This window comes from Meles meles, chromosome 5 (genome assembly GCF_922984935.1).
Source record: "Meles meles chromosome 5, mMelMel3.1 paternal haplotype, whole genome shotgun sequence".
Taxonomy (NCBI): Eukaryota; Metazoa; Chordata; class Mammalia; order Carnivora; family Mustelidae; genus Meles; species Meles meles.
In genome coordinates this window covers 108,269,490-108,293,941 of record NC_060070.1, presented here as the reverse complement: position 1 = coordinate 108,293,941, position 24,452 = coordinate 108,269,490, and the positions used below count along the sequence as shown (strand labels likewise).

Below are 24,452 nucleotides of genomic sequence, written 5' to 3'. Positions count from 1 at the left end.
TTATATTTTCATATGCTTTCATGTTGCTGTTTAGATTCCTTTCATTTCACCTTGGACTCCCGTTAGCATTTCCTATAATGTAGATCTACTAGTGATAAGCTTCCCCTGCTTTAGTTTATTTAGCAAAGTCTATATCTGTCCTTCGTTTTTAAAAGACAGTTTTGCCAGGTATAGTGATCCTGTTTGGCAGGGTTTTTTTCTTTGGGTTTGAGCACTTTGAATATATCATCCCAGTCCCTCTGGCCTTGAAGATTTCTGGCAAGAAATTCATTGATAGCCTGATAGGGACTCCTTTTATGTGATGAGTCACTTTTTTTTTTTTTTTCTGCTCTCAGTATTCTCTATCTTTGACTTTTCTCAATTTGATTATGTGTCTTGGTGTGGACTTCTTTGAGTTCTTTCTTGTGGCAGTTTTTTGAGCTTCTTAAATCTGGTTGTCGATTTTCTCCCCTAAATTTGTGAAATTTTCAGTCATTAATGTCTTTCTTTTTCAATACGGCAATAAATGTTTATCTTCATTCCAACTGAAAGAATCAAATAAGAAAATAATTAAATAAGAAAATTTAAAATTCTTATGTTTATTAAGTCATCATATCTTCAAGTAAGGATTCTGTCCCTCTCTCTCTTCTTCTGATATTCCCCTAATGCATATATTGATCCATTTGATAGTGTCTCATAAGTTCCTCAAGCTTTCCTCACTCTTTTTCAATATTTTTTTCTTTTTAGTCCTCTAACTCAATAATTTCAAAGAAACCTGTCTTTGAGTTTGCTGATTTCTTTCTTCTGCTTGATCAAATCTTTTGATGACTCTCTCTAGTGATTTTTTCAATTTAGTTTTGTATCTTCAGCTCCAAAACTTCTTGGTGATTCTTTACTATCTTTTCTCTTTGTTGATATTCTCATTTTCTTCATGCTTCATTTTCCTGGACTCATTCAGGATCTTCGTGACAGCTTTTTAAAAATTCTTTTGTCAGGTACTTCAATTTCTTTAGGGTTCGTTGCCGGATATTTATTCTCTCCATTTGATTTTTCCTGTTTCTTCCTGTACCTTTTAAAATTCATGATGGGATCTACACATTTGAAAAAACAGACATCTCTCCCAGTCTTTATGGAATTGTTCTGTATAAGAAAGGACCTCCACCAATCAGCCCAGCTAGAGAGTCTGGAACCTCTCAAACCTTTATGTGGATACAAGTTCTGTGGACTGGTGTGTGTAAATTCCCTATTATAGGAATTTGCCAGTTTTTTTTTAAGGCAGTCATAGTTTTTTGTTTGTTTGTTTGTTTTGTTTTTTGACAGAGAGAGAGATCACAAGTAGGCAGAGAGGCAGGCAGAGAGAGAGGAGGAAGCAGGCTCCCTGCGGAGCAGAGAGCCTGATGCGGGGCTCGATCCCAGGACCCTGAGATCATGACCTGAGCCGAAGGCAGCGGCTTAATCCACTGAGCCACCCAGGCACCCCGGCAGTCATAGTCTTTTGCTCCCTCTGGTGTCTGTCTACAATTCTGCAGTTTCTCTGGAGCTGCCACAAGCTACCCAGTTTTCTTTTGTTCTCAGTAACCCCAGAGTTCCTAGGGTATATGGGTGATGTCAAAGTTCCAAGTCTGGCAAAAATAGAAACCTGGCCCTCCAGAAGCCCATAGAAAACCCAGAATGTTGGAAGCATGTTCTACTCTTCTCCACTCCACCCCGTTGCTCTGGCCCCAGTAAAAGGCCACAAAATCATATCAGCTTCAGTCTGCTGTATCAGTGGTCCTCTGGAACAGCAACATACCATCCAGCCATCTTTTGTTTTCAGTGACGGCCAGGCATCTACATAATGGGATGTCCTGTCAGTACTCCAAGACAGAGGAAACAAACTTGTTCTTCAGTCAGCCCCCTGAAAAGCCATTATTTTGGATGCACAGTTCAACTCTTTCCATTGCCAGGGAAAAGTCAGAAGTTAAGGAGGTTTTACCCACCCTTCCCACTGAGCTGCAGGATATGTCTATGGTGAGTGAGTGCATGCTAGTCCAAAACTTTGTCTTTGTTCTCTGTAGCCGCCAACCTGGCACACTTTCCTATCAGCACTTAGATTCAGGCAAGACAGAAACTAGTCCCTTGGGCAGGCCCTGAAAAGTCTGCACTTAGTATATATGTTTCAATCTTCTATTTCCCTCCCCAGAGTGAAACTGGGAGCTGGATGTTTTCTTCCAATTATGCTTCACTGAGTCTGGGGGAAAGCTTTGGCCAGTGTCACAGATTTTCCTACCATCTTAAATGCAGCTGGTTTCATATTCACCTAGGGTACAAGTGCTTCTTAACTCAGTCTACTCATTTCTCACAAAAGGATTTGGTCTGTGTATTGTTGTTGAATTAGTGTTTCCCTAAGACAAGAAATATCTGGAGCTTTTTATTTGGCCATCTTGCTGATCAGTATACTGTATTTTCTAGATATTTCATTTCCTTGTGATTTCATTCACCCAGATTACAGTAAATTTCCTTACAGACAAGAATAATCCCATATCCTTTTTTTTTTTTTTTTTTTGGTATTTCCACTATATTTCCTATATCACTGTGCTCACAGGGTAGCAACTCAGTTCATTGACTGTTTCACTAAAGTTTAGTTCTTCTTTGACAAAGTGAGGAGATACTATTTTGAGAACATTTCCTAACCTAAAAAGCCTTAAGAATCAAAGATTTAACTGTAAAGTATGCGACCTGTGAGGATTTCATTACTATTTATCAAACTTAAAAAAAAAGAAAAACAAAAAAACCAAAACCTCTTTGTTTAAGCTACTTGATATTAATCTTGTAAGAAATTTGGGAACTTCCATATAAGCACAACTCAGCACTCAATACTATATATACTAAATATAGAAAGTTATATTAGAATTAAAGCCATATTAATATTCCTTTTTGAGGGGTATCCAGTGACAACCTCCCATATGCTGAATCTACCAAAACAGCAAGGTTCTATGGCAGCATAAAGTGGAAGAGGCCTAGAAGATAAATAAGAAACTGTAAAAAAAAAAAATAGTATTAAGTTTCATGAATAAGGTGATTTGTAACAAACTTACATTAAACCACCTATTTGTAAGACACTGCTGTGGACTCTAAGAGAATCTCAAGATGACCATGTTGGAGGCCCTACCCTAAAGGGATAAAAATATAGAAGAGACTGTATGATCACAGATTATTATACTATTGGAGCGGAGGAGAGAGAGAGAGAGATCTTCTAACTGCAAAGAGATGAAGGATTGAGATATATACTTCTTCTGCCTTTTGATCCCCTTTGATTTAATGCCTCTAAATTTTTAGAAATTTAAGACAAATCATATGTAAGAAGTTATTTAAATAATCCTTCTTCCCAAACACCTTAGCCAACATCTCTTATTCATCCCTATTCTAAGACTTGATGTTTTCTGATTTTGAATTTGTCTGCATACAATTCAGAAAATATTAAAAACAAAAATTTGGTATCAACACACAAAACTCAATTCATTTCAATTATAAGTCATCATATTCTTGGGTAAAGACAAGTACACTCCAATAGTTATCTTAAGTAAAAACTACATTAGAGTTACCTTCCTATTAACATAAAAGTTATTTAATTTCAGACAGATTTGAGGCTGTAAAACTAAACATTGAATCAAGATACCATTACAGAAATGCATGTAGACTCCAGTGTCCAAATTCAAATTAAAACAGAATAAAAAAGAGATAAAGCAGCTTCTTATCTGTCTCCACTTCTGGTTTTTAGAAGTTTCTTCCCTTTTGCCTGTCTTCTTATTTTATTCCCACATTTTATAAAAGAGCAACTATATTCTTCCTATAAAGAGAAAACTCTGAGCGGAAAGGGAATGCTCATTTCACCTAGTCATTTGTGGAGTCCTTTTCCCTCAGTCACCATTCATATTCTTCATTATCTTGATGATTCCTCCTTGATTATCCATGTCTGTTCTCTGTGGTTTTATCTTGTAAGATCATATCTTGATGTCAGACTCTATTCTCCATAGTCTGATTCACAAGAAGTTATTAGAAAAGACTTACTTTAAAGACCTGTCTCCTTAGGAATGATTATACACACAAAAGGCAGCTCTTGGATAATTAAGAGTCTGGGGATAGAGGAAGTCAACCATTTTAATGGTTATCTATGTGCAGTCAACGGCAGCAGCTTTTTTAGACATTTCAGGACTCTAGCTAAGCTTGAGCCTCAGATCAGAAGAAATACAAGAGCCATCTACTTCATTGTTTGGGTGTTTTTTAATGGTCTAATATATCATAGATAACTGTATAGACTTTCCCTCAGATCTGCCTACTGCTGACAGAAGAAGAGGATATTCTTCCATCCTCTATCAGTTTTGTGCTAAAACAGCACACTTGTCAAAGCTGTGAGAGGGTTTGCTGTTCCAGGTGTGTGATCAATACACAAAGATGTCAGAGATCCTCAGTGAGAGAAGGTCATGGCCTTGGAATTGCTGAGTCTGCAAGTTCATGATAGATCCCAGATTGCATTAGCAGTGAGTCACATATCTTAAATGATAAAAGAATTCTGCAATAGTTTGTTAGAGTAATTAGTATAAATGGGCTAACATATGAGAAAGGATGTGAAAACAAACAAACGTATTCCTGTGCTGCATGCGGACTCAATACACCCTGAGACTTCTGCCCCACAATGTCCAAAGTTAGTCATCCTCTGGATAACTACATAGCTGAATCTTTTATAAAATACATATACATAAAATTAAGAATGCCTTCAGGGGCAGAACTCGAGTCACTAAAAAAGAATAAGAGCTCAAATAATAGAGTTAGTTTGATCTATTATGGGTCATGGAGATGCTTTGATGTTCCTAGAATTGAACATGCTTCTGTTCCCTAAAAGCACATTTGCATCAAACCAGAACATATTAGTATAAACATTAAGTGGCATTACTAAGCATTTCCCATCCTCTCCTCCCCCTAAAGCCCTAACATAATTATTTAGCCCTAGTTTTAGAATTCTTACAATGATAGTTTTCCATTTTAGTGTATCTGTAATGTCAATGTAAATATTTTTCAGCTATCAGTTTGGAGTGCTTGAATGTGTTTTGGGGATAAGGACATCAGAGACATAACATGCAGAAATGCTGCTGCATGCACCTTTCATATGCCAAAAGCCCTAAAGATCAGGCTGTGATTACCGGTTCATCCAGAATTCTTTTGTAACTCATAAATTCCTGTTGGGGAAGCTACATTTTATACACATATAAATGATGAGAATTCAATTTATATATGTTATTGAAAGGTAGGAAGAAAGATTAAGTCACAGTTTACTTTGTGCCAGTGGTTTTACTGTCATTCTGGTCAGTGAGTTTCCAAGTAAGGTCACATTCTGAGCTACTGAGTGTTACAACATCCACATATGAATTTGGGGGAACACAATTCAGTCCTTAACAATAGTTAATTAACAAGACTCTATTTTCTTTCTCTGCTATTATTTGGTGATATTCACATTAAAATGCAAACACTTGAGTTCCAAAATACATTTCAGAGTAATCAATCAGCGAGTTTTATTGAATGCTCTTTATTTTTTACTGTTTTTATTAGATATTGTGAGAGATATTAAAGAAATGTAAAATAAGGGCCCTTTTCAAAAGTAACTTATCCTACTACCTAGTAGAGGTAACAAAACTAAGCAACAATTACAACCTGTTTTACACAGAAAAAAAACATTAAAACATGCATTACAGAACAAAACATTCTAGGTCTTTGTCATATAATCTGACCACACCTTATAAGATGTTTTTCTCTTGTTTTTCCTATAGGTACATTTTGAATCAATGTTTCTTGGCCATATCCCAGCAAATATTAAGATCCATAAGAAAGCAGGTCACATTTATGGCTTCAGGGGCTGCATTCAAGAGCTTCAAGTAAACAACAAAGAATTCTTCATCATTGATGATGCAGTACATGGAAAGAACATTGAGAATTGCCATGTCCCATGGTGTGCTAATCATCTATGCCACAACAATGGCACCTGCATCGGGTTAGTTTTAGCCTCTTGATCTCCAACCTATATTCTGTGATTTGAAGTATTTAAACAGAAACCAGTAGCATTTTCACCTGGGTGATAAAAAAGAAAGTTCTGGATTTCTAAGTTTGCATATGCATCACCTAGGTCATGCACACATGTGGTGAATGCTCGTTAGTTTGTTCAAATAAATTTATATATTGTGACTTCAGTGTCAAGAAATACCTGACCTCTGAAAATAACTAGGTGACTGGACCTGATTTTGGCAATTTCAAATAACCTGTTTGGCAATTTCAGATGGCTCCAAACATAGTTTTACTAATGGGTTCTGCTTTTGGGATATATGAATGACAGCTTTTTATTCATTGATAATGGTTTTGATGCATTCATTTTTATTGTGATTTTCTTTTTTTTGCTTCATCTTCAGAAAATAAAAGATCTACTTAGATCTCTGAGATAAAAGATGGAGAAGAATGCTTACATCAGCTTCTTTTTATTTGCAATCTTTATGTCAAGGAAGAAAAAGCCTATATACGTTCTTTTCCTTGAAATAAAGATTCATCATGCCTATAAGCTGAAGAAGATTTTAATGAAAATTATTTTCTGCTCCACTAAAATGTCTTAGGTTAATCAACCCTAAGGGAGTCTCATTTGGACAGTGTAGAACATATTCCCAAATTTCTTTAGTCCTCTGAGAAATCTTTATTTCAGGGCTACAAATAATGACAGAGAGGATGCTAAAACATGAACAGATTATATTAATTCAAGTCAAGGAAAAATTGACTAAATCTCACAGGAAATATCTTAATTCACCTCAGCGTTTCTAAGGGGCAAGGTGTCACGTAGTTAATGACTTCACAAAAGTAAACTTCTATATGCGTAGTGTGGGAAGGAGAAAAATTTTATCAATAGAGTAGGATAAGAAATGGGAGGCAGAGATGGGCTCTGAAAATAATCACTGGAATAGGAAATGAAAAATGAGAAAGAGCCAAATGGCAAAGACAAGGAACAGAGGAATGGACAGGTATGATAAAGTCAAGGTGATATATTTACCAAACAATCACAGACTGACCTAATAAATTTGAAGAAAAAGCATGGTTTAGTGAGAAAAAAGGATATCAGCTCTTGGAGTGTCTAAAACCCTTTGCTTCTGATTAACTCTGTCCAGGTCTATGCCTTGATTTACACATTTGTAAAATAACAACAGCAATATGGACCTATTTTCTGTAGGAAAAATATAACAGATTTAAAGAACTTATAACAGTTTTAAAGAACTTTGAAAAGAGTGAATTTTGAGTTTGAGTGAAGATAGCTTCCTTGGCCATGGTTATTTTTCTGAAGGAATCAAAACCAAGGCCTTATTTAATAAATATTCTGCTTTATAATGAACTCACCAAAGGCAATTATTTTTAAAGATATGATACTACAAAAAGTATCCAACAAGATAAACTTAAGAACCCTGAAGGAAAATGAATTTTTGTGTAATCAAATGAAATAGAAACAGGAAAAATGCTTCTCCTACGGAGTTTTTAATGTCTGAAAATTTGTGTCATTCAACCTAAATAAATATTGTCAATGAGGCTTTACCAATGATAGAATTATAAAAGTGACAGGAACTATGTTTTCTCCCTTTCTATATGTGGTGAACAGACCCTAACATAGTCCTCATCATCCCCTTTCCCAATATCCATGCCTTTGCCTCATCCCCTCTCCTTAAGTGTAGATAGGATCTATGATTTCCTTTTTTTTTTAATTTAAATTTTTTTTTCAGCGTAATAGTATTCATTGTTTTTGCACAACACCCAGTGTTCCATGCAATACGTGCCCTCCCTATTACCCACCACCTGGTTCCCCCAACCTCCCACCCCCGCCCCTTCAAAACCCTCAGGTTGTTTTTTAGAGTCCATAGTCTCTTATGGTTTGCCTCCCCTGATCTATGATTTCCTTTTAACCAATAGAATAATCAGTACCATACGGCAATGAGATGTCACTTCCATAATTAGGTTACATAAGATTGTTAGCTGCATCTTTCAAGGAGACTCTCTCTTGCTGACTTTGATAAAGCATGGAGCAATTTGGGGAAGGTCCATGTAACATGGCTCTGGGAACAGCCTCCAGCCAACCACCAATAAGATGCTGAGGGTGGCCTCAAGCTGACAGCCAGTAAATATCGAAGCCTTCAGTTCTACAACTGCAAGAAATTAAATTTTACCAACAACCAAGTGAGCTTGGGAGTAGGTCCTTCCCCTGTTGAACCTTGAATAAGACCCCAACCTGAACAACACTGTGATTGAAGCTTGTGAGACTTATACAGAGGATGAGTTAAGCCTTACCCAAACTCTTGACTCACAAAAACAGTAAGATAATAAATGTGTGTTGTTTTAAGCTGCTAATTTTGTGGCAACTTTGCTATGCAGCAATAGAAAACAAATACACTCAAATTTTCTGTGTAAGTGTATAAGTGGCCACATCACCAACTCAGAGAAATAGGTAAGAGTTTATAACAATAACTTTATAACAATAACCGTATGAGATACTGTAAGCCAAATATAAGTTAAATAAAATAAAACTCTTATTTTCATAAATTTGGGAACCTCATATTACTTCCAGTCTTATTTATTTAATATGTATTTGAAAATGAAAGTAAAGATAGTTATTCTAGAAAGATAGATATAAATCGTCCTAGGTTGATATATACTTTATTTGTTTATTCTCTTAGATTTATTTCAACAAACATCACCTAAGGACCAAATAAGGGCCAAGGAGTATGTGAAATAAAGATGTAAATTCAAGACACCATCCTGCACACAGAAGCTTTCACTCTAGTATGGAAGATTTATTAGCTTGTTAAACCTTAGAGTGAATTTTCCCACCCAAAAAAAAGAAAAAATAAATATATATATATATATATATATATATATATATAGTCTTCTGTTATATACATTATTCTGGCCTTCCCTATCCATTTCTCAGTCTTTCAACTTCTCAAATATCAACTGATTCTGGCAATCACTAAGGTCTTCCAGATCTGTATGTGCCTTTTATTGTTAGTGAAATGGAGACTTGCTGTCTGTTACCCAACAAATAAAACACTTCTTCACATTCTTTTTTTTTTTAAAGATTTTTTATTTATTTACTTGATAGAAAGAGATCACAAGTAGGCAGAGGCAGGCAGAGAGAGAGAGGGAAGCAGGACCCCTGCTGAGAAGAGAGCCCAATGTGGGACTCAATCCCAGGACCCCGAGATCATGACCTGAGTCGAAGGCAGTGGCTTAACCCACTGAGCCACCCAGGCACCCCCTTCACATTCTTTGAACAACATGATTTCTATCTCAATTGCCAGGGCTGAACTGCCAAAACAACTCTTTGCATTATTGCATCCAGGACATGCTGGTACATGGCAACCATGATTTCCATTCCAGCATCTCTTTATGCACACCAGTACCATAATACACTGGAGGTGGCTAGTTCCAGAATGACAACAAAAATAGACTTCTCAGAAGGATCTTAAGAACAGTCCCTAGGAGGTCAAAAGTTTAATGTAAGAAGAGCACAGATAGCTATAGGACTACAGGGAGGATGATCAGAATCAGAACGGTATCTTCACTCTTCCTTGTCCTGTCTAAAAACACCCTTTACCCAACCATAATAGAGCACTCCAGCAGTCTGTGCAGCAACTCATAGGGAGAGCTAGAATATGTACTGAAGGAGGACTCCCAGTGAGGCCTTGAGCAGTTTCAGTCCATAGAGAAGACCAAAGAAATAAGTCACAAAGAGCTATGACCAACACCCTGCCCTCAGCAGACACATACCCATACTTGAAATACATGGAACAGTGTAAAGTTTTCCAACCAAGAAACCTAGAAAAAACTCTACTACTGAGCCATATCTTGACTTGGACAAAATGGATCTGAACTAGCTTAATGCCTTTGGCAACTCACTTCCCATCTGTATTGTTGGCTAAAGCCAAAGGTTATTTTCTTCTCCATGCTACCGCATTATGAAGTGGATCTCTCCAAGATCTTCCAAATTGTCTTCCAACCCTTCTCACCCTTTGGGCCTGTCAGTGCTGTCTGACTTGATCTCACTCCTGAGCCTACTTACTCAGGCAGACTTCCAAACTCTCCTCTTCTTTTCTCCTGGTTTTCTGTTTGTTTGGTTTATAAATATTTTTTATATTACTATATAAATATAATATATATGCAAACATATATCATGGAGGAGAATGTAAAATCAACATGAAAAATTGGGGACACCTGGGTGGCTCAGTCAGTTAAGCATCTGCCTTCGAATCAGATCATGATCCTGGGGTCTGCTCAGCAGGAGTCTGCATCTCCCTCTCCCTCTGCTGCTCCGCCTGCTTGTGCTCTCTCACTCACTCTCTCTCTCTCAAATAAATAAATAAAATCTTTTCAAAAAAATCAGTATGAATTTGAAAACATGAAACTTCAAAAATTAAATACCTGTTGAGGGCTGGAACAGATGAGATACTTTGACCCCCAAGGTGTATGGGCTCACTGTGGATTATTCTAATGGGAAAAAGCTGAATAATTAGCATAGCTTATGATGATTTGCCTTCTGAAACTGAGGGTCCTCATGAGTCTGGGTTTGCTTTCCATGGTTTTGTGACACTAGCAACTAACTATTCTTAGAAATGAAATGGAAATTATTCTTATAGATAGGGAATATCAATGTTTGAGCAAATCAATAAAGAGATGTTATGCTTATAATGACTTCTAACTAGGACCCTATAAATTGCCAACCTGGTAAGAAGAACCATTCTTAATATCCTGCCTTGCTGAGTCTCTGGGATGGGACAACCAGAGAAATCTCAGATTTTCAGAATCTTCGGAAATCATCAAACCTTGTACCTCATTTACAATGTCCTTCACTCCTTATCCTTGCTTCACTCCTGTCTTTCTGGTATGTCTTTGTTTTTTCATGTTTGTCACATTGTAGTCAATTAAAAATCCAGTTTGAGCCCCCCACCAGCAGCTCCTTTTAGCAAACTGAAGTGAAGAAGTCACTTTGAATCCTGGCTTGGTTACTTAATAAATATGTCAACTTGGCAAGTTAGCTAGTCTTTTGGAACCTCATTTACCTCAGCTAGAAAATGGGGATCATTTTTGTATCAAGTAGGATTCCTTCCCTTGCAAATGCTAGGAAACTCATCCCAAACAGAATTTACTGGCTCCATTAAGTGGGAAGGCTGTGGATTCCTATTCTAGGCATCTTTCGATTCATGACTTAAAAGCCATTCTAGGATCCAATTTCTTACACTCTCTTTCGATTCTTTAGCTTTGACTCCATTCTCAGACTTCAGGTAGTAACAAAATGACTATAGTAACAAAATAACAAAATGGCTAACCCTGCACCCCTCAGGTTTTCTCTTCTCCTGTTATCCCAGAAGAGGAGATTTGATTGGAGACAGCTTTCAAAATAGCAGAACAATTTAAATAAGGTATATTAATATTTAGCCTTTGTGGATCCAAAAAGAATGGGCAATGTGACCTGATAGAATTCTTTTTTTGGTCTAAAACTTTGTTTTTCATTTTTTTTTTCAAAGTGATAGACCATCTGTGTTCAGAATAAAAGAGTCATTATTACGAAGACAAGAAGTAAGCTTTTTACCTCTCAGCTTTCCTGTCTCAAGATATAAAGACACTAATTTTTTTTAATGCCACAACATGTATGCATGGTGGTATTACTTGAAAATGCAAATAATTTCTCATCACAGTTTAATTGTTCTAGTCCTGGGACTTTCATCTAAAGATTAGGAAATGCCTCCTAATGAGGTACATAAGAATCATAAGAGAGAAAAACTTTCAATACACACACACACACACACACACACACACACACACACACACGTACTCTAGTACTCTAATCCATGTCTCCTCGGAATGCATACCTACTTCTTCCGATATGTAAAGAATAATAGTGGTTTAGCAGGAGATAACCCTTAAAGAAGTATACTCTAAAAAAGAATAGGATAGTAAGTGAACAAACATTCAGTACCATAGAGCTACACATTAGGGTTTATGAAATAAACCCTACTTATAGCTATTTATAAACAAAATCATCACTAATTTTAGTAGCATGGTTGATACAATTTACCATTATTAAATGCTGTCCCCACATTGTCTATGAAGGTAAACTGCCTGTAAGAAGACAGATTTCATGTTGAAAAGTATTAAGAGGAGTAACACTTCAACAGCTTTACTGAGCAAATGTCATTCTGCCCTGAGTATCATCACATGTTTCTGGATAGTATCCAATCTTTTTCCATTTTGTTATAAATCTGTGCTAGAATTTTCAAACCCCTGTGGTTGCTCATTTCAGAGAAATCCAAATTGCATGTAGTGAAATTCAGTTTAGAAAAGTGATACAGAAGGGTTATTCTGAGTATCCAAATCTCTATGGACTTTGAACAAGCTGTTTCCAAAAGGGCATACGTAGGAAGGTTAGCAAATTAAACAGATAATATTTAAATCACTTTCTCCTTTCCATGCCAGATGTTTTAAAATAGGTTAAATAATAATTAAAAAGGAGTTCAGGTTTGGGAATATAAGCTATACACAACAATCGCACCAAGAATGTATGTCACTGACATTATAGTAAATAATTATTGCGACATGAGTTTTAGACTTAGTCTTTATTTTACCAGGTGTTAAGCCTATATGAATATATTTTATCATGTACTGAAAGTCAATAATCCCCATATGTGAGTGAATGTGCTTTCTGGGCCTCTAATTTTTCTCATAGCTTTTACTCATCATTAATCAATGGTACCTTCCATGTGATAGAGTCGGGGGTCAGCAAACTTTTTTATAAAGGTCCAAATAGCAAATACGTCAGACGTTGCATCACAGCTTTTTGACTCTGCTATTTTAACACTAAAGCAGCCATTGACAGTGCGTAAATGAATGGACATGGCTGTATTCTAGTAAAACCTCATTTACGAAAATAGGTGACTGGCAGGATTTAGCCCAAGGGCCATAGTTTGCAGACTCTAGGACAGCAGATGGATAAAATAGCTTTATTCAATTCATTGACCAAGAAAATCCAACTCAATTTAATTTTCAATGTTAAGCAGTGTTTAGATCGATAAATAGATAGGAGAGAGAGAAAACGTGAGAGAGAGAGAGGGATTATAAAGTATTTACTCGTGCAGTGACAGAGGCTAGGAAATCCCACAATCTGTCCACCTGTTAGCTAGAAACCCAAGAAAGCCAGTGATGTAGATGCCAGTCCCAGTCTGAAAGCTTGAGAACTAGGAGCGTTGATACCAGGAAATGACTGATGTCAAAACTCAACAGTCAGATAGAGAGCAAATTTGACTTTCCTCCACTTTTTTTTCTATTCAGATCCCCAAAGGATTGGATGATGCCCACCCAAGTTGGAAAGGGTCATAAGCTTTACTGTCTAGTAGTTCAAATACTAATTTCTTGTAGAAACACCCTCACAGATATACCCAGAAATAATGTTTAACCAGCATCCTGTGACCCAGTCAAGTTGATACATAAAATTAACTATACCAAATAATCTCAAAAAAAAATTGTATTTCTTAGCATTAGGAAACTTTCATTGTTTTCATTGTCCCATGTGAATAGAAGTAAAAGTTTCTTTCATTCTTTCCTTTCAATCCATGTTTTCTCATTTCATAGACATCTTTTTTGACATTGATAAAAAGATGTTTTTTGTGATTTCTGAGGTAGTTTTCAAATCATTTAGCACTTCAAAATGAGGTAGGAGCTGTAAATTGAATTTGAAATTGCAGTGGTAACAACCATTAGAGTATAAAAGATTAGTGTATCGTGTCTTAGCTTTTCCATTTGTTCTGTAATGAGTGGCAACGCCCCCCATAAAATGTTTGCTTGTCTTCATTGTCATTTCATATTGGCATGTAGCTAGGCATCACCTGCTGAGATCTTTTAGTTATTATTCTATATCCAGGCCAGATTACCCCTAATCTAGCTCAGCAGTGTACCCTCATCTTCTGAATATCAAGGGGAAAAAAAGAGTCTATTTCAGATCAATTTCTAACTACACATTTAGACTAATAACATCTTCAAACATTTAATCCTTCAGTTTAGTTGCTACACTTTCCATCTGCAGTCAAAATTCTTGAAATTGTACTCAGGATCTCTGTTTCATGTACTAATTTGTATTTGGCTAGATTATTCTCAGATGTAAAAGTTTGCTACGAGCATCCAAGCATCTCAAATGGAGGTAGCCCTTATTGCTAGAAATAAGGGGGAAAAAGAAAATATCCAACCAGGTTTCAGATAAAAATTTAGAATTGTATGTGGGTTTCCCCATTTCTCTCATTGTTTTAGTTAATTGAGCATTTAAGATATTTACCTATATATCCTTTCATTAAAAGCAGTTTAAACTTTATAGGGAGTAAATATAAAAAGTTTCAATTTTCTTTTGTCACTGATATCAAAAATCTGTAGGATCTCTCTTTACTTTCTTAACGGAATATCATGCAGGTTCCAGAACCTGCTATTCATGTTGACCTATTAAAAGCATGGTTCAGCCTACTTTAGTTTAAACTTCCACTTTATACCACTTTGGTGGTTCCAGGCCCTTCCCAGTTGGATAGTCCTCCAGTTCATGAACTTGAACGGAGAAAGAATGTGATACGTTCTTCCTGATGCCTTTCTATCCCTCTTTGGCTTCTAGTTTCTCCAGATTTGGGGCTGTCTTAGGGCAGAGGGATTTTATTGAAAAAGATTCAAAGGTTTTCTTCTTAACTGGTCCATTTTGGTTCTGCATATTCTCCCTGCAACAGAAGCTCCATGCTACATCTCGTGATACATGCATGGGTCAGTCTTCACCAAGCCCTGCACAAGAGGCCACGCCATGGCCCCAGTTGCCTGAGGGAGGAAAAGTTACCTGGTTTGCTTCTCCCAGCCTTATACTTCACAACTCCTTACCTGCTGGTGTCTCCTTACCCAGTAACAGAGTTGGTTTACTCTGGAGCTAATGAAGCTTAACCTTACTCATGTCCTTCTGAGACCTGGGAGTTGCTAGAAATTGCAGTAGGTTGTTATAGTTCTCTTTCAGAGGGCAAACTGTGTTGGTTGTCAAAAGTCATTTCCATGTAAGCATTTCCTGTGAAGAACCTAAAGAGATTTCAGAGAAAGAGGCCTTAATCTCCAAGCTTCCTTGTAATTCACTGAGATTTCTTTTTTCATTGTAAATAAATATTCACTTTTATGCACAATTCTGTCTGTGCTTTTAAACCCTTTTTTGTTATAAAGGACCAAAAATCATATAAGCTGTGGGCCCTACAAAATCTTGACTCACCTCTGCCCAAAAAGCAATCTTCTTTGGCAGAGTCCTGGAAAGAAACGCAAGGCCAATGCTAAAGGTCAGTTTTCAAAGAGTTATAAACCTGACTTTCACACAAGTACATAATGAACACATGAAAAATTTATTTATTTATTTCATTAATGAAGGAATGGGCACGATGGTTAAAGCTGGTTCAAAGAGAATTCAAGAGACTGAGAATGTAGTCAGTGAATGAATGCCAAAATAAGATTACTAGGTTTGAGACCAAACTGATTAGCGCCCTACAGGGGAATAAAACGTAATTTTTGGGGTTTTCTTTTCTACCATTTTATACTCATTTGCTTCTCCAGCAGACAAAAATCTACAAGTTAGCATGTAATTTCAGAGTTGGCCTAATCATTAGTAAATAGTGAGCCAAAGAAAAGTGCATTCTTCCAGAGGATTACACAATCTTTAAGCAAACCTGTTAAATAATACTCTAGAAGGATATTAATAGAACTTGCTGTTGTCCCTTTGTCTTCTAAGCTTTGAACTTTGTCTGAATACCAGTCACCTTCTGCATTACCAGGAAATGGAAATCCCAGCTACTCGGTTATATCCCTCTGCTTTCCTTAATATTTAACAGGCTGGAGGTAATCATAAGCAAAAAAGTACTTAGAAAAATAGACCCAGTAAATTCCTCCATGTTGTGAAAAGCAAATATGCCAGTGCTATTATTAGGAAGGAAAAAAAAAAAAAAGCACAGGCACGTTTTAGTGTTCCATATTACTTAGACAAAATGTATGCATCACAACAAAATATTTTGGTAACTTTTTAGTTTTTTCTCCTGCAATATCCATGTTTAGAAGTTATTTTAATCCAAGTCTGTTTGGTTTGTATATCTTTAAGACCATCCATCCATCCCTTCTTTCACACCACAAGCATTTTGTGGAGAACCTCTTTTATGTTAAACAGTGTGCTGCCATGGAATCTTTTTTCTACATACTCTTTTGCTTATGGTAATCTCAGGTTTGTAAAACATTAAGGGCTGCAGAATAAAATGTGGGGTTTTTTTGTTTGTTTATGCATACCAAGTGCAGTCTTAGTTTAAAACAGCCTAGATTTCACAGTCTGTTGTTTATCTTTTTGATCTCATTTCTTTCCTCCATTCTACAAGTGTCAGGTATTGTGAAAATGGATTGATGTGGGGTCATTTATTCTTGCTTGGAGAGTGTGACTGAAGCTGCAGGGTTTTTAGTTGCTTATAAAAGTGGATCACATATTTGGAAAGCATAACTCTTACCAATGTAAGTGTCACAGGGTTCTTGGTAAAGTACAAATGCAGTTTAAATTGATTTTCTAACCACTTTTATTACTGCCATCCTTGAGTGCAGCAACAAGGGTTGAGCATTTGTTTTTACAGGGCAGAAAGCATTTTGGCCCTCTGCAAATCAGAGTTTCATTAAAGTCATGATTGTAAATTCAATTATATTTAAATGAGAACAAACAAGATTAAATGTGGAAGAAACTGTGTCATTTATGCCAAATTTGAAAACTCTCAAAGAGTTAAATGTTTCAAGGTTTGACTAATAGAAAAGCCCAGTATCAAATTCCACACATATTTTTTACATCATATTTATGCAGCAAGGTCAAACAAGTAGGGGGAAAAAAAATCTCATCTTCAATTTTCTCTACCCTTAGGTAATAATACATGGAGAACTCATTTACCCTGATTGATCTTCCTGGGCATAAGAGACCTCTCTGGCTTAAATCCCATCTGAAAACTATCTTTCCTCTCCTTTTCTTATAGAATACTAACAGTTTTTTTTCTTTTTTCCTCTACTTCAAAGAACAAACAAGCAAAATAGGAGATGCTAGTGTGTTTTCCTTGCAAAAACTATTTATTAATGGGTTTTTAGGAGGGAATTATATACTAAAATCAGTTTGTTTTCTAACTAGAAATATTTATTCTTATTTTAAATCTACATGGCTCATTACTTACAGATTTCATTTTGTACACACACACACACACAATTGGTAAATTGTCCTAATCATTATGATTTTTACAGGTTGTTAGATATGTAACTGTTAAAATTGTGCAAAAAGCTTGACAAACAAAATGAAAACAAGCCGAAATGAAAGCTGAAATAAAATGTGAGATATCTGGAATCCCTTGGCTTAGGTTTGCAAAATGCTTAAAACAAGGAGTTTAATAATTAATTTAGTAAGTGAACAAACCAATCTTTTTGGTTTAGCAGTAGACAAAATTCTTATGCCTTACCTTTTGTTCCTATCCCATTTGCTGGCATACTATGTATCTTGGGAAAATTGCTTAACCTTTTATACTAAGAAAATGAAGTAATAATTGTTCCCCATGCCCTCCGAAATATCAAGTGATTTGGAGCCAAAAGTTAAAACTTGCTAAAGATGTAAGAGTATAAAGACTAGATGGAAAAACACTAGAAAATAAATTTGGTTATTGTTTATTGACATCAAAATGCAATAGTGACTACAAACAAGTACTTTCTAAGTAAACACTGCTGATTGTCACTGACCTAACAATTATCAAGTGTTGCCTTTGTTTTGGAAAATGGGATAGTGGTATTGCTCTGAGATAATTTTATCTCAAAATGATGTTAATACTTAAAATATCTTTGGAACATAGTTTTAGATTTCAGCTTCACAAATGGGAAAATGAGGTATAAGAGGGTTAAGAGATTTGTTCAGGTCAACACTGATAATAGAGACAGGATAAATCATACTCTTCCAGACTTTAAGTAAGTGCTTTCTGTCCTAAGCTTTGCAACGTAAATCAACTATTTGCTCCATCACACAAAAAAAGTTAGTTGTCCAAAGTTAGTGATTTGGTAACTATTTTCAGCAGTTCTCTGAATTATACTTAAGGGAATTATACTCAAGGACTAGGCTATCTCTAAAAATTATAGTTTTGGGTCTCCTGGGTGGCTCAGTTTTTTACGTGTCCGACTAATGGTTTCTACTCAGGTCATGATCTCAAGGTTGTGGGATTAAGTTCCATGTGGGCTCCACGCTGAGTGTGGGGTCTGCTTGAGATTTTTTCCTCCTCCCTGTCCTTCCCCCTCTGCTCCTTCCCCCTGCTCGCATGCTCTCTCTCTTTCTCTCTCTAAAATAAATAAATGAATAAAATCTCTAAAAAAAAATTATAATTTCATCGCTTTGGACCAATCTAACAGGTAAGAGGTCTCTGTGCCTTCTTCCCCTTACTCTTAAATATGCCACTAACTATTTCTAGACTTCATTTTCATCATTTTGGTAAATAGGGATTAAACTAGACTGAATTAAAAACTATTTTTCAAGATCTACTAATAAGTATTCCTCAGGAAAAAAATATGAGAAGGGGCAAATTTTTCTAAGACAAATTCATAAAATGTCACGTGTCCATTCCCTCTTAGAGTTTCACAGTGCATTTCAACATGCTAAGGAATTCCTGTAGAAAATAACCCATTTAACTCTACTTAATAGAAGTTTCTGAACTTAATTCAACCAAATAATATTTTTCCAGGAATACCTATTAACATCACACTGAACATTTTCTTTCTCAGAAGTACTCTGAGGAAACGCTGTGCCAGATGATACAAACAAGATCCAGTGAGCACAGTTTTTTTTCTGCTTTTCAAAGATTTCCAAAGTATAAGAATGTACAACAACTGGGAATATATGCTGAGTTTAGTGTGCTTTAATACTGAGAATCCTTTCTTCACACCTGATAAGTTGCCATAAGCTTCAAGATATTCATTGCTCTCTTTTCAGTCCTAGATTAATAGGACTTATGACAAATACAGTTTAAGTTTTATAGAACTGACAGAAAATCATGCCTAAATACTGGAGTTGTGTTGAGGTAGGAAATTATGTGGGCATTAGAACTATGTAGTAAATTTATACCTGAATACTTACCTGACTAATTTCCATTTAAGATTTTTTTTTTATTTCCTTCCTCAATTTACCCATCTAGACAGAAATAGAAGTTAAAGCCTCAAACCTGTTCTAATCCTAAATGTGAGTCACAATATTTATACTCATGATCAGAGAGTGGCAGTTTCTGCTCCCAAGGAGAGAAGGCTGGGTTGGGGAAGAGACTATAGAAAGGAAGAGTCAAAAGAATAGGGATTAGTGGAAGTGGAAAGAAAAGGACCTTTGTCTTAGGACCAGGACAGAATGAAGGGAATTTCTGCCTAGCTGATGGTGAACATGAACCACCCACTGTCACATCTGGCAGTCCTTGACACTTGAAATTTCCTTTGAACAGAGAATAAGCCACCATACACCTTATTCAAGGAAGTAGACATGAATGGACACTTGGTCTCCAAAGGAGATGGGACTGCTCTGAGCCACTGAGGTCTTCCCCATGAACCAGAACAATAACTTAGGTTCAAATCTCCTATCTGCTCTTCTGTGTGATGTGGGTACATACCCTTCCAGAGTCGGTTTGTTTTTTTCTCATTTGACTAACGATCACCCAGACCTTTCTAATTCTAAATATCTAAACCTCTAAAGGCCTTTCCAATGCTATTGCTTGTAGTCTAGAAGTATATCGTCTAATTTAAGTATTAAGGGAACTCTAAATGCATGCTGATTTAAATATATTAAGAAATACTTTCTTATTTTATACTCTACCATTGTGTATATTAAACAACCATTTCTGTGCATATGGAAGACAACTGAGAAAATCTTTTAATATTATGGCCAGATGAAGTAAAAATCCAGAGAATGCTAGTCTGAAACAAATAACATTGACAGATAAATCATCGGTAACCTGAAACAGGCATAAGAGCTTACTTGGGTGTACCTGGAGTGCAGTTCTCCAGAACTTTCTATTGTTGATCTGTCTTACAGCTTTAGAGAGGCAGAGGTTAACTTGTAGATTTTTGTCAAATATAGGGAAGAATAATTTCTTTCTAATGGAAGAGTACCCTAAATGTTGCAGTTTATTGCCCTATTGGACATTGACTAGTTTTATATCTAATTGAGCAATCTTAATATTGCTTCTCAAATATCCTTTAAATTAGTTTTAATGTCTTACTGATTCTCTCATTAATTACCTCGTTAAATAAAACCTTGACATGCATTTGTAATCTACTGGCATTCATAATTTCACCGGTATAAATTATACTTTATTAAAATTGCTTGTTCACTTTCCTATCCTTCATTATTTTTCTATAAAAGAAAGCAAATTAAAGTGAAGACCAAGTGAGGAAACAGTCACAATGGAGAATAAGAAAGGCAGTGTCAATCCTCTTGTCACTTCTCCAGCAGCAATGTTCTCCATCATCCCATAAACTAGCTGTCCTGGGGACCACAGCCAGCTCCTTGGGTATGAGGCCTTGCAGTTGCACTGGGAATTCTGTTCATAAAAGGGCCTTCAGAAGAGGTTTCATGGTCTGGTGCCACCATATCAAAATTCTTAATAGATTATCTTTGATTTTGGTTCTTATTAGTGAAGTGTGATGAAACAACGGAGCTTGTGCCATGGCCTTGGAGTCCTGGAGTCCCACCACCCATATCTCCAGGAAGTTCTCAGTCACCTGCTTTCTCACCCCAACCCCGATAGGGGCCTGGGCATGGGCACAGGAAGAGTCAGGGTCTGGTACATGACATGCCCCTGTGCTAACCACAGGTCATGGGCCCGGAGGCCTGCAGAGGCCTGCATTCACCCTGTGAGTAGCCTCATGCCTGAGGAAATGCAGCATTAACTGGCAAGTAAAGAAAAATAACAGCTTGAGAGAGACTATTACAGAGAGTAAGAAGCTTTTTTCTACTTTTCGAAGTAGGGGCTCTACATCTTCAACTTGACCTGGGTCCCACAAATTATGTAGCAGGCACCATGGGGGTGAAGAGTAAGGGCTCTCAAAGACCCACTGCTTGGTATCCACGCTTCACACACTTGGAATGACCACTGCAGAGATCCTAACCCAAAAAAGGTGTGAAAGACAGAGTTTTTCATTTATCGTTAATCCTCACATCTTTGTTTTATTTTTATCCAAATGATATATCCTCAGAGAACAAAATAAATCCCAACAACTCTGCATGAGATTATTTAAGGATCCATAATAATTATAGGGAATATGCAAAGTATTTATCGCTCTCTATTAGTTAACACAGAAACCCATAAGGATTTTTTTTTTTTTTTGCCCAGAACTTATGCACTAGAAATGAAATAAACCAAAAAAATCTTCATGTTTGCCTCTAAAACCCAAACTCATAAAAGCCAGGCCAGAAATACCTTAAATTTATTTTTCTAACATTTTCATGGATTTTATATTATGAAATTGTTCTCAAACAAGGAAATATTCCTCTCCAGGTCAGTTCAACAAGCATACATAGAGAGCACCTGCTATATGCTAGTCATTTTGTGAGGCATAAAAATAGGGCAGTGAATAAGTCATAAACCCTATGCTCAAGAAGTTGAAGGTGAATGAGGATACCACAACATAATGTATAAGGGCTGGTATTAAGAACTCTACATATTGATACACTACTAAAAAAATATGTCACTATGAAACCACAAGCCTAAGTACAACATAAACAGAAGTAGAAGTGGAATATATGATCTTAAGTCCATATGCAGTCACATTAAGCTCAATTTTGATATATTTCATCATTAGATAGCTATTACATATTACTTTTAGACAACCAAAAGCACATTTAATGTGGTATAGACCTAGTTTTCACATATTCCTACCAAGTTCTCCTGTTTGATTTGCATTACATCTAAAACTGCCAAGTAAGGAAAAAATCCAATGAAATTTCTCACCTGCCTCACATGGCTGACTGGAGACTTAATCGTGGTGAACATCATCCTTTCTGAGCTTGTCTTGGGGAGCTTTTTACTGAAAGGAAGACTGAAGTTTATCAGGGGTCACCTGGCAGGAGAGATTTTTATTAGAGTTTTGAGAAACCTCTGAAATATTCTGCCTTCACCTTTCTAGCCTTGGAGAACAGGGGACTGCAGATCTCATAGCTAATATTCAAACTAAAATTGGACCACATAGGTATGAGAAATCAACTTGACATCAAAGGTTATCCATCTTCCCACACTTGCTTTTCCTGCTCCAGTCTCAATTCCATAGGTACTCTTATTTTTTAGTTCATTTTTTAGAATAAGAAAAAAAGAATGCTTACACACATACCTCTGCATTTTTCCTCTATTAGAAGCATCTGCAAATCCAGCTGTGATTCTTTTGTTGTTTCTCAGATGTGGGCAAATAAGCCATAAGCAAGACTGCAAAAATAAAGAATTTTATTTGTCCTTGAATGCGGTATGAGCTACCACATCTTTATTTTAAACTAACTCTCTTTTCTAAACTTTGCATCCATAATATTTTTCAGATATTTCTGAGTCTTTTTCAGAGAATATTCCTGGAAAAAGCTGAGAGATGTCAAGCTGAAATAGGCTCAAAGAGCAGATATAAATGTAGGTGATAAGTATAGAAGGCAAACACATCTCCATGTTAGAAAAGTTTCTTGTATTATAATTAGTGAAAACAGAACTTTGAAGTCATAATGTGACAGTAATTCTAATGGCACTTATGACAGCACACTTTTATATAACCTAAAACTAAGCTGCAAAGTCAACCTTATCAAACACTGCTGAGTAATTTTTTAACTTACTCTGTTGCTTAAAACTACGTGAGTTGGGGTAGGTCCCTCCATCTCCGAAATCCTCAGTTTCTTGCCCATGAGATGAAGAAAATATTAATGTCCACTGGGCCAACTCCCCAGAACTGTAAGGGGCTGAAATAAAACTACGTGAGTGGAAATGCTTTAAACTGCAAAGAACCATCCAAATGCGAGAACATTTTATTATATAAGTGCAGGATGTGGAAAAAGAGAGAATGTAAAGGCTCTTTTTGATTTAAACAAGCAGTTTCTGTACACCCCATGGGGATTAATTATAGACTTCCCATGTTTCCAAAATATTCACAGATTTATTTAAATAGTGAGGTTCAGAACCAACCAAAACATGTTGAGTTGATCAAAAGTCCAAAAAAGTTCCCCAGTCCTGCTTAATAATCACTTGTGTCAGACTCCCAATCATGCTGTTGAGGAAGCTATTCATAACAAGGTTAAATTTCTGTGATCATTGAGGAACATTGCCAGTGTTATTAGGTCACTGTCCCCCTCTCCCTCCCTTCCAGGGAAATCCTATTTTGTGGCTAGAGTCTTTAAAATACATCCTGTTGTCCTTTAACCACATGGACTACCTCTGTACTCTTCTCTCTTAACCTCCTGGGAGGGGGAGATAATAAGAAAAATAGCTGACATCATTCATTACTTACACTGTCCTGATTATTCTGTATGCATCGCCTCAGTTAGTCCTCAAAGTAATGCCAAAAGGTTCATGCTCTGGTTATCTCCACTGTGTAAATGGCAAAATTCAGGCACAAAGAAGTTAAACAAGCTACCCAAGGTCACCCCAGTGGTGGAGGTATGTTTAAACCTCAGGCCGGCTCCCTAGGCACTGCTCTATACCATCACCCTCTGCTGCATCCTATGGAATGTTCCACTGAAATGACTCTTACTGCTATTGCTGTTTTGGGGAGCAGCTACCTCTTTTAAGCGTTTTACTGTGTTTTGTGAATGGCACTGAACATTTTATCTCTCATTAGTTGATGTACATTTTTAGTGTAGACATTACACTAATTTTGTTTCACGAAATAAAACTGAAGTTCAGAGAGCTTAAACAGCTTGTTCAAGTTCACACAGTAAGTGGCCTAAGTAACTTAACTGGGATTTTAGCCCTGGTGTGATTGAATCCTACATCACGTGTCCTTTTCATAATGTTTTGCTAAATCCCCATGATCCTGTCCACATGGTACACATGATATTTTCTGTTACAGGCTCTGTCCTCTGGGTCTGAACTACTCCTTTCTAGCTACTGGTTATGAAGGGAAAATTCCAGCTATTCCCCCAGATCTTACAAACATAGAAACACAAAGGTGGGTCCAAAAGCTAAACCATGAAGCTGTCCACTTTTTTCTTTTCTTTTATGGAAGTCAGGTCAATCAGTCCAACCTACAGCCAGCATTTTCGTCTCCACAAGAAAATGATTTATGCAGTAGTTACAGTTGGAATGAATAAAGGTCCTAACTCCTGAATGAGTTGGGATACATTGCCCAGCAGACCTGTTATGTTACCAGTTGTCTCT

At 36.5% G+C, this 24,452-nt stretch overlaps 1 protein-coding gene across 1 annotated transcript in view; it reads left to right on the top strand.

Moving 5' to 3' along the window:
* Positions 1–24,452, top strand: part of EYS (eyes shut homolog) — a 1,714,887-nt gene that overhangs the window by 1,507,696 nt on the left and 182,739 nt on the right. Inside the window, 1 exon segment of the mRNA XM_046006082.1 lies at positions 5,784–6,004. Coding sequence (XP_045862038.1) covers positions 5,784–6,004 — 221 coding nt within the window.